Source organism: Electrophorus electricus, chromosome 1 (assembly GCF_041902795.1).
Source record: "Electrophorus electricus isolate QZ-2024a chromosome 1, ASM4190279v1, whole genome shotgun sequence".
Taxonomy (NCBI): Eukaryota; Metazoa; Chordata; class Actinopteri; order Gymnotiformes; family Gymnotidae; genus Electrophorus; species Electrophorus electricus.
This window is the reverse complement of record NC_137497.1, coordinates 40,370,835-40,382,599: the sequence shown is the minus strand read 5'-3', so window position 1 is coordinate 40,382,599 and position 11,765 is coordinate 40,370,835. Positions and strand designations below refer to the sequence as shown.

Genomic DNA, 11,765 nt, shown 5'->3' with positions numbered 1-11,765 from the left:
TCTGTAAGAGCCTCAGTGTTGTTGAAAAAAGCAGCAGCAGCAGTAAAAAAAAAAAAAAAGAATTAAATTATGCAAAAAAAAAGCGTCAACCTCTAAATGCCTAAAAAATCTCTACAACATGTCAACCTCTAGGAATACAAGTTCATCTGAAGGGGACAAGTGAAGACGGGGTTTCTTTCAAGCAGGAAGACCATAAACGTGGGTCCTCACTCTCAAAGTCAAAGTCTACTCTTCACCACACATGAAGTGCATGTGTGCCATGCCTCCAATAAAAGAACTTCCCAAAGATCTCCGAAAAAGTGTTACCGAGGCTCAGCAGGCTGAAGAGGGTTACAGGACCATTTCTAAAGTGTTTGGCTTCCACTAATCCTGTGAGGCAGATGATATACAGATGGAGGAGATTTAGCTCAAGTATTACTCTCCCAAGGCGTGCTCATCCAGCCAAAATCACTCTACGCGTGTGGTGAGTAATATTACAGTTGTCACAAATAACCCCAGCGACCATCTAAGGACCTGCAGGCCTCTCTTGGGTTGAGTATCATCAATGTTCAGGAGTCCACCGTCAGGACATCACTGAACGAGAACCAGCGTGCATGGCAGGAGAGAGCCACCCATCTCCAGAAATGACACTGCTGCCCGTCTGAAGTTCGATGAAGACCACATGGATAAGCCAGAAGCCTTTTGGGTGAGTGTTGTGTTGGCAAATGAAGCCAAAATAGAACTTTTTAGGTTTAAATGAAGTCTTGCATCTGGTGAAAAGAAGGAAGGAGTGGGGAAAGACTCCAAAGGAGCAGCAGTTGGGTTCTCTTTGCTTAGTGTTATGGGTTAGATGAAGCTATGATCACAGTTCAGATCGAATTTATGCTGAGAATTGTAAAAGGTTCACAGACTTTCACATTGCAGTAGTTTTGAACACCAGTGTAGACATTCATTATATATATATTCATACAAAACATACATACATACATACATGCATACTTTTACAGTCATGCAACATGTCTGTGCAATTCCATTCTAATCTAATATCCCTGAACGTATTGTTCAGATGCTCCTGAAGTGTGTAAACTGTGCCTAACAGCACCATCTACTGGAGAGAATAGATGATGACCAGATAGAACAGGAAGGCCCAGCTTTGGCCATTGAGAGGCTAGAGGCCAGCTGGGTTTAGTGATTTCCTTGCTCATATACACCAGGTTCCACTCAGCCCTTTGTTACCAGGTTTAGTTGAGACTGGACTCAGGCAACACTAACACAGAGGATTTTCCTTCAGCTCCTGGACGTGCCGCATGTTTCTGGTTGTGATGTCCTCCCCAGATGTCCACACACAGAGAACACGTGGTTATGCTATCTGACCCTGAAGCATCCTGACATCTCACCTGTTCATTACAGCACAGAAAACAATGTTAGAAAAAAATCAGATCTTTACTGCAATAAGGTCTTGCAGATTTGCTATGGACCACGTCACAATGATTTAAAATGGGTTGGTTTATAAGTAGACGAATATTGAAATGGAGCCGAAACACTGATTGATATTCTCAGTAATGGCCTTTCCTAGTATATAACATTTAGGATTGCTGTTCGTGATTGGTGGATGTTGGGGACATCAGTAGTGGGCTCAGGTTACTGGAGCTGAAATGTCATGCCAGGGCTGTGTGAATAATGGAGCAGGTGTTGGAGTCAGGGTGAAACCCGACCCTCTGCACCATGAGCACGTGGAGTAGCACCATGCACAGCATACCGCACAGCACACCACACAACACAGCACACAACACGGCATACCGCACAGCACACCGCATGACATACCGCATGACACACCACACAGCATGCCATGAGCACACCACATAGCACACCATGTAGTACACCACATAGCATACCATGTAGCACACCACATGGCACACCACACGACATATGTCACGGCACGCCACGAGCATGCCACAACACACCGCATGCCATGAGCACACCACACAGCATGCCACGAGCACACCATGTAGCACACCACATGACACACCACCACGAGCACACCACATAGCACACCGCACGGCATATGTCACGGGCATGCCTTATATCACACCACATAGCATATCACACAACACAGCACACAACATGGCATACCGCACAGCACACTGCATAGCACACTGCATGGCACACCACATAGCACACTGCACAGCACGCCACGAGCACACCACATAGCACACCACATGGCACACCACCACGAGCACACCACATAGCACACCACATGGCACACCACCACGAGCACACTACATAGCACACAGCACGGCATATGTCACGGCACACCATGAGCATGCCTTATAGCACACCACACAGCACATCACAAGTACACCGCGTAGCACACCGCACGGCACACCACACAGCACACCACGAGCACACTGAATAGCACATAACACAGCACACTGCACAACACACTACGAGCAAACCGTGTAGCACACCGCGTGGCACACCACATGCACACTCAGGAACCAGCAATACAGCACACCACGAGCACACCAGGTAGCATAACACTTCACAGGGAGACCTGGCTGTGCATGCAGTCGCTCTAAACCTTGCTGCCTGCAATGCATGGTAAACAGAGGGTTCAAAAGAAGTCTTTCTCATACCTCATCATTAAAAAAAATGAAAAGAAATAAGCATTTTAAAAATGCTGATGAAATGGAAGTTTGGTGAAATAGAAGTTTGCTATCAGGTAACATGGAGCAGATCCATATCCAATCCATGTAGACTCTCCACTGGTGTCCCCCAGTGCTCAGTATTAGGGCCTCTTCTCTTCTCTTTGTATACTCATTCTCTTGGTGATGTATCATCTTCTTATGGCTTCTCCTACCACTGCTATGCTTATGACACCCAATTATTTCTTTCCATTCTCGAACACGCAGGTCTCCAGATGTCTCTCAGCTCTCTTGACTGACACTGCGTCATGGATGAGAGCCAACCACTTGCAACTCAACCCCACTAAAACCGAGCTTCTTTACATCCCAGGATCTCCTAGCCCTTACCATGACCTCACAGTTTCCTTCAAGAGCTTCCTTTCTCTCGCAGGAAACTGCCCAGGTAATTGTGCAGTCTCTTGTGATCTCAAAGCTAGACTACTGCAACTTGCTACTTGCTGGTCTTCCTCTAAGAGCCATCAGACCTCTACAAATTGTCCAGAATGCGGTAGCACGACTGGTTTTCAATCTTCTGCAGTTCACACATCAAGCCACTTCTGCGTCCCTTCATTGTCTTCCAATAACTGCCGGCATCAGATTTAAAGCCTTGATGCTCGCCTACAAAGCCAAAAATGGACCAGCCCCACCATACATGAGGTCAATGGTCAAAGCCCAATCTGTACCTTGAGTACTTCAAACCACAAGTACGGCTTGGTTTGAAATACCATGCTTCAAGTCTCATGAAAGACAAACATGGAGACTATTCTCTGTCCTGGCCCCTCGATGGTGGAACGAACTTCCGCTTGCTGTCCCTTGCAGTCCTCAGACGTAGACTGAAGATCCATCTATTTGTAGAATGTTTAAATGACCATTGACCCTGCTCCTATGTTGACCAACTGAAACTCTAGTACTTATTGTAGGGTATTGTTTATTGCACTGATGTTGACTGCTCCTGTGTTGACTAACTGAAACTCTAGCACTTTATTGCACTTATTGTTGTCTGAGATAGAGCTTATGTATTTTGCACTTCTAGTCATCAGCATTGATCCCTGTATTTCAGCAGCATTCTAGTTCATTGGTATCTTGGGCTCTAACCTACTGTACCGGCTAGGATGTATTCTATAAGTAAATGACAAAGCACTTTTGTAATTCGATCTGGATAAGAGCCAAATATTGTAAATGTAAATAAACAGGGAGCACTCAGGGGTGCATGCCTCTGAGTACAGTTACTAGGCGATCCTGAGTCATTTACAGCTGCACAGGCCTTAAGGACCCTGCATTTTTTAGATGCTCGTTTCCATATTCAGTACAGTGTCTATTCTAGATCACAGTGTCTATTCTAGATGACAATGTCTGTTCCTGATCAGGTGGCTCAGAAACAAACCACAGGAAACCAGTGTATTGGGAGATTTCCTCACAAATGTTGCTTCTAATTGGGTGCAGTTTGGACAGACAACTTATAGCATCTATGAAGAAATGAATTGTCAAAGAGTTCCTCAGTGGCTGATGTGTTATTGTTTGGAATCGGCTTCTTTTAGCCTATCTGCCTCCAAACGTACGTGCTCCTAAAACATTCATTAATTACCTTAGGATTTATAGCTCAGACCAATGTACTAAGGTCTGTGTTTTTTTATTATATGGAATTATGTGTAGAATCCTGTCTTGCATGTTGCAAAGCATATATGCCTGGCTATTATTATTGTTAGATATAGCCTAATCTAAACTGTGGATCACTGCAAAGATTCCTGACAATGACGTAGACAGCTTGACATGAAAGGTCAGGTGCGAGTCTTCACTGCCAAGCTTGCCATCGTGGAGTGATCTTAGAGACATGCATGGAGCCAAAGGTCGAGTTGCAGGATCCACTCTTCTCCGTCGAACCAACAATAAGGGCTCCTCTCTCAAAAGAACCCGCTTAAATATTCATGGGGTAAGCCATACCTGTTCCAGGTAACTGATGCTAACATCCTGTACCGTGATAGAGGGTGTGTGTGTGTGTGTGTGTGTGTGTGTGTGTGTGTGTGTGTGTGTGTGGTCAGTGCAGTTTTTCTCTTTCTCCTGCTCACACAGTGGGAGTTCCACGAGCTAGCTGACATATTCTGCACAAACACAACACTGACTACTGTGAGACCATGAATGGTCCTTGCCTTGCGTTTTGAAGCTTGCTGGTATCTTTTTACATTGTCACGCCGGAAACATCTGTCACTTGTGGTGTTTCGATGCATTTTGCAGATGGAGCACCATCGCTGCTGAGGAACTCCAGACCCAAGAGAAAGGGACTCCGATAGTGGCTTGACAGGACTTTGAGGGACTCACTTTGCACTGCTTCGGCATTCGGAGAACGCGATCATGAATCCATTGTGGAATGTGTACAAGAGCAAGGTCATGAATACCTTCAACCCCGACGGCTCTGACAATCCCGCAAACCCGCAGGAACAGGAAATTCCTGAAGAAGTGGTAAGCTTCTACAGGCATGGCACACATATACATGAGGGTCCATTTTAAAGGCATGGTACACAATTACATGAGGGTCCACTTATAGGCATGGTACACATTTACATGAGGGTCCACTTTAAAGGCACGGTACACATTTACATGTGGAGTCCAATTTAAAGGCACAGTACACATTTACATGGGGGTCCACTTTAAATGCACGATACAAATTTACATGAGGGTCCACTTTAAAGGCACAGTATGCATTTACATGAGGATCCATTTTAAAGGCTTGGTACACATTTACATGAGGGTCCACTTTAAAGGCCTGGTACACATTTACATGAGGGTCCATGTTAAAGGCCCGGTACACATTTTCATTCTTCTCGCAGGGAAAGCTTCTAATCCCTCACATCACAATGATCTGCTTCAATAACTTCGTTTAGACACCAGCATTATTTTTGTGTCTTAAAACGCCGTGTAAATCAAATGTCAGGATCACCTTTAAAGTGCACACCTATGGCAGTTTGGAAGAAGAAACACAATGAGTTGAGGGAGGTCAGGCGTGACGGCCGGCCATAACGCTGCAGGTGTGATGTAGCCAAGAGGCGTGGCCTAGCTCTCTGAGGCCTGTGATAACTAAAGCCTGAACTGAGCACATGGGTTTAGAAGGTGTTCCAGTGATTTAGTGGCCGATGAAACGAACACCGCATCCTGTGTTCTGACAGCACGCAGACTGGCGCCACATGGCTTCATGCTTGCCACTTCCTCTGCTCTAGAACCTCAGCCTGGAAAGAGGCAGAGGACTACAAATAACAAGGCATTAGTACTCCACACCATTAAACCCACGTAGATAATGCAGACATGCAGATTACGTGTGCAATTATTACTTTCCATTAATTTAATTTAATTTTCATTAATTTAATTTAATTAATTATTAAGTTTTTGTAGTTAAATTGGGTTTTTAGAGGCAGCAGTTTCAGCAGATTCCTAGTTTCACATTCAAATCTATGTAAAAGCTCAAACAGTCAACAGAGTTTAACATGAAATGTGCTGAATAATATCTCACAGCTCACATGCATCTAGACTGTGGGACACAGTGACTCGCTCATGAACGTCTGCGCTTTGGCTAGGAAGGAGCCACTGCCTTACATAGGTTCTTCACAGGGATGCAGTGCACACATTTAGTGCACTCTTTAGTGCACACTTCAGCTGTGTTTCAGAGCACAAGGCCAGTCTGGCAAACCTGATTTCAGGTGTCTATAATGTTAGCGTTTATAGAATTGTTGTACTATGCTTTAGTATTTGCATTGTGGCATAGTATTGCATATTTATAGTTGCAATAATAGTCCACTACATACAAATCCAGATAATCACTGCCTTTAGGAAATTATTGCCATTATTAATGAAATGCTAGAACAGGTGCGTTAGAACGGAGTTAAAACTCCATTAGCGGGAACGGAGACAGATACTGCAGTGCCCCCTATGGGACTACCTGCGCAATAAACCCTTCTAACACACCAAATTCCACCACAGCCTTCATAATTGGCCAGTGAACTCAATGTGACAGGTACTGACTGTGACTGCTCTGGCTTGACCGGGTCTCTGTTGGTTCGTGTTGGGGCAGGTGACTGAGGTACCACAGGAAAAGGCACCAGTCCAGGAGGATGAGACACCTACCACCGTGTCTCAGTTGGCTAAGAAGGTAAGAGTGGACATAGCTATCATCACCGACCTGCCGTTAAAGTGCTATATAACGTGACCCGTGTACAGTGTGTGTGGGAGAATATTATCAGCATGAATGAATACTGCAAAATGACATAAACCTCAAGCTTGATAAATGTCTTGATAAAGTCGAGTTAACGTACCTGGATACGTAAATATTTCATTTAATAAATGAATGAGTGAATGAATGAAACAATGAATGAGGTCATCTCACATCAAACAAAACTACTAAACAGAAACCTTCATTTGTAAATTGGTTTCTAATGTTGGCTGTATATGAAGCTACAGATGCCTCAACTGGACACAATAGGTGTAGCATCTCGTTAGTCTGAGAGGGAGAGGGAGAGGGAGAGGGAGAGGGAGAGGGAGAGGGAGAGTGAGAGAGTGAGATAGTGAGAGAGAGAGAGAGAGAGAGAGAGAGAGTGTGAGTGAAGAATAGTTATAACTCTTGTTTCTCAGGTGCAAGGAGCTGGGGCCATGGGCTGGAAAAGTGTGTCGGCTCTCTTTAATAAAGAAGAGGAGCAGCAGTCAGTGCAGAACCAGCGGCAGCCAGCGGCAGACCAGTGAGTGACACCTCACGCAGCACTCCACATGCGCAGCACTCCACACGCGCAGCACTCCACACGCGCAGCACTCCTCACGCGCAACACTCCTCACGCGCAACACTCCTCACGCGCAGTACTCTTCACATGCAGCACTCCACACCTCACACAGCACTCCACACGCACAGCACTCCACACACGCAGCACTCCTCGCGCGCAGCACTCCACACGCGCAGCACTCCTCACCTCACACAGCACTCCACACGCGCAGCACTCCACACGCGCAGCACTCCTCACGCGCAGCACTCCACACGCGCAGCACTCCTCACCTCACACAGCACTCCACACGCGCAGCACTCCACACGTGCAGCACTCCTCACGTGCAGCACTCCACACGCGCAGCACTCCTCACCTCACAGAGCACTCCACACGCGCAGCACTCCACACCTCACACAGCACTCCACACGCACAGCACTCCACACACGCGGCACTCCACACACGCAGCACTCCTCGCGCGCAGCACTCCACACGCGCAGCACTCCTCACCTCACACAGCACTCCACACGCGCAGCACTCCACACGCGCAGCACTCCTCACGCGCAGCACTCCACACGCGCAGCACTCCTCACCTCACACAGCACTCCACACGCGCAGCACTCCACACGTGCAGCACTCCTCACGTGCAGCACTCCACACGCGCAGCACTCCTCACCTCACACAGCACTCCACACGCGCAGCACTCCACACCTCACACAGCACTCCACACGCACAGCACTCCACACGCGCAGCACTCCACACGCGCAGCACTCCTCACGCGCAACACTCCTCACGCGCAGTACTCTTCACATGCAGCACTCCACACCTCACACAGCACTCCACACGCGCAGCACTCCACACGCGCAGCACTCCTCACCTCACACAGCACTCCACACGCGCAGCACTCCACACGTGCAGCACTCCTCACGTGCAGCACTCCACACGCGCAGCACTCCTCACCTCACAGAGCACTCCACACGCGCAGCACTCCACACCTCACACAGCACTCCACACGCACAGCACTCCACACACGCGGCACTCCACACACGCAGCACTCCTCGCGCGCAGCACTCCACACGCGCAGCACTCCTCACCTCACACAGCACTCCACACGCGCAGCACTCCACACGCGCAGCACTCCTCACGCGCAGCACTCCACACGCGCAGCACTCCTCACCTCACACAGCACTCCACACGCGCAGCACTCCACACGTGCAGCACTCCTCACGTGCAGCACTCCACACGCGCAGCACTCCTCACCTCACACAGCACTCCACACGCGCAGCACTCCACACCTCACACAGCACTCCACACGCACAGCACTCCACACGCGCAGCACTCCACACGCGCAGCACTCCTCACGCGCAACACTCCTCACGCGCAGTACTCTTCACATGCAGCACTCCACACCTCACACAGCACTCCACACGCGCAGCACTCCACACGTGCAGCACTCCTCACGCGCAACACTCCTCACGCGCAGTACTCTTCACATGCAGCACTCCACACCTCACACAGCACTCCACACGCCCGGCACTCCACACACGCGGCACTCCACACACGCAGCACTCCTCACCTCACACAGCACTCCACACGCGCAGCACTCCTCACGCGCAGCACTCCACACGCGCAGCACTCCTCACCTCACACAGCACTCCTCACGTGCAGCACTCCACACGCGCAGCACTCCTCACGTGCAGCACTCCACACGCGCAGCACTCCTCACCTCACACAGCACTCCACACGCGCAGCACTCCACACGCGCAGCACTCCACACCTCACACAGCACTCCACACCTCACACAGCACTCCACACGCGCAGCACTCCACACGCGCAGCACTCCACACGCGCAGCACTCCTCACGCGCAACACTCCTCACGCGCAGCACTCCACACGCGCAGCACTCCTCACGCGCAACACTCCTCACGCGCAGTACTCTTCACATGCAGCACTCCACACCTCACACAGCACTCCACACGTGCAGCACTCCACATGCGCAGCACTCCTCACGCGCAGCACTCCACACGCGCAGCACTCCTCACCTCACACAGCACTCCACACGCGCAGCACTCCACACGCGCAGCACTCCACACGCGCAGCACTCCTCATGCGCAACACTCCTCACGCGCAGTACTCTTCACATGCAGCACTGCACACCTCACACAGCACTTCAGTAATATATATATATATATATATATATATATATATATATATATATATATATATATATATATATATATATATATATAGAACATCCTCTAGTAGAGTTACATTGTTAAATTATCTGTATTACAATAGATTATCTTATACAATAGATTAACTGATTTTATTGTCTTTCTGCAGCCCACTGGCAGTCAGGCCCCAGGAAGAGGACAACAAGAACTCGGGATTCTGGGATTCCTTCACCACCAAGTGGCAACAAGCTACAGGGGCGGAGTCAGGTGTGGCAGGGGAGGCTGAGCAGAGTGGACAAGGTTACGTCTCTGAGGGAGGGGCTAATGAAGACCCATCCTCCTTTAAATGGGACTTTGTGACCAACAAACTGGCCGAGCTAAAAAGCATAACTAAGACCACCTAGCCCACAACGCTGGCACTGGGGGGGCGGGGGTGACGTGATGGATGGAAAATGTCAGAGCAAACTCACCAAACCAGGTCAAATTAAACCACGGTGTAAACCATAATCCTTCACCTACCACTCAGGAGCAGACATGCTCGCGACTGGCCTCATTTCAAGGCAGCCTCAGACTCCACAGGTGAGTCCGGGCTCAGATTAATGTAATGATATCAACCAAAGAGATACCGTGGGTTTAGTGGACCTGGATTGGACGTTTTCTTCATGGGAGAGGCGTGAGTACAGCTGCCCCCCAGATTTACTGTGTAATCTCTTCTCTGGCTTCCTGCTTTATTCATAGTGCTGCTACACATCAGCTCTTTAGAGAGTTATGCAGTGCAGGCTGCATTCAAATTAGAGACGCACCAAAATAAAGATACCTAATAACCAGGGTATGGTTTAGTCTTGAGGGGATAGTTTAAATAAGTCACGGTAAAAACATCACACAAATATTGATTCTCCTGGATGTAGTGGGGTTAATAAATACTACACCAGTCTACCAGCAGTTTTACATGGTTGGCCCTGCATGATGTCTACATTGACACTGACATGAAGATGTGGAGATGTAAGTATTAGACTGGTTTTTTTTTTAAGTGAATGAAGCAGATTAAAGTCACACAAAAGAAACAGAATTTTGTGCTAAACCACAGAGGTGATTTTCCAGTGTTAACTAGAACAAAGATTTTCTTAATAACAAAATGCAGTAACTTATATTTAACATAACAATGACAGAACCGATAAGAGAGTGTGCATTGATAACAGAGCACGCACAGACAGGCGCCTGTGCGCTGACTCGATCGTGCAGTGTGATTTGAAGTTTCCCAGTAGCTAACATGGATTATCCTGCTTCCACTCTGGCTTCTTCATCATCTTTTGCTTTTTGAATCTTACTTTAAGTTCAGACTGATCAACAAAACAGCAAACCTATGCAACAAGTACCTAACTAACAACCAATCATTCAGAACAAAACAAACAAACAAGCAAGCAAACCTGTTCCAGCTCTCTTCAGTTTAATTGTTAGTGTGAGAGACCTCCAAGCACTTGTGGGGAAGTCTGGTGAACGTTGTAAACGGTGGTGTCTGGTCTGTGTAGTTTCACTACTATCTCCGTAATTTTACTTTCTCTGTATTGAAAGCGATGTTGAATGGGTTGTTCTGATTTGTTCTTTTATTTTGTGACAAAATAAAATGCTATGGGAAACAAATGGACATTTGATAAAGTGCTTTTTTGCATAGACAAAATTGGAGTGACTCCCAACATTATTGCATTTAAAAAATTTGGACAGATTTGGACAAAGGCAATAAAAGAAGAAACAAAGTTTCTAACTGCAATTGAAACAACATGGTTCCTGCATCTGTAAAGCCTGAATTAAGTACTGGCATGATAACAAGTGGCATAACTAAGAGGGAGGGACTCCTTTGCCTTTCAAGTCTTTTACTCTTTATATCTATGGGACCTTGAGTGCCCTCTTGTGGTGATTTGCATATTTATTTTCAGGTGCAAAGGAATAACCCAGCACACGGGTCCATGGGGCTGTCTACTACACCGTCGATAGTTATAAGCTCCACCTGACCCATGTCTGTTTGCACTCGTTTTCTCTGTCGGCGCATCATTTGTATCAATAGTGCAGCTGTCCAGAAGATTTGTCCATAACGCAACGCACAGAATCAGAAGAGTAGCTACCACAAAGCAGAGGCCAGGGGAGCTCTACAGTGCAGCAGAATCTCCGTTAAACCCAAAGCTGGATCTCTTCAA

The 11,765-nt window shown here is 47.6% G+C and overlaps 1 protein-coding gene across 2 annotated transcripts; it reads left to right on the top strand.

The window, feature by feature from the left end:
* Positions 1-11,226, top strand: LOC113583550 (uncharacterized protein C1orf232). 2 transcript variants are annotated; one of them, XM_035526414.2, is made up of 6 exons: positions 1-685; positions 2,892-3,066; positions 4,896-5,120; positions 6,724-6,801; positions 7,281-7,384; positions 9,743-11,226. In XM_035526414.2, exons 3-6 carry the CDS (start codon positions 5,013-5,015, stop codon positions 9,975-9,977), a joined length of 525 nt encoding a protein of 174 aa, XP_035382307.1. In that variant the 5' UTR covers positions 1-685; positions 2,892-3,066; positions 4,896-5,012; the 3' UTR covers positions 9,978-11,226. The 2 variants fall into 2 exon arrangements, with proteins under 2 accessions (XP_035382307.1, XP_026875730.2); XM_027019929.3 differs by having other exon boundaries at positions 2,892-4,593.
* The last annotated feature ends 539 nt before the right edge of the window (positions 11,227-11,765 follow it).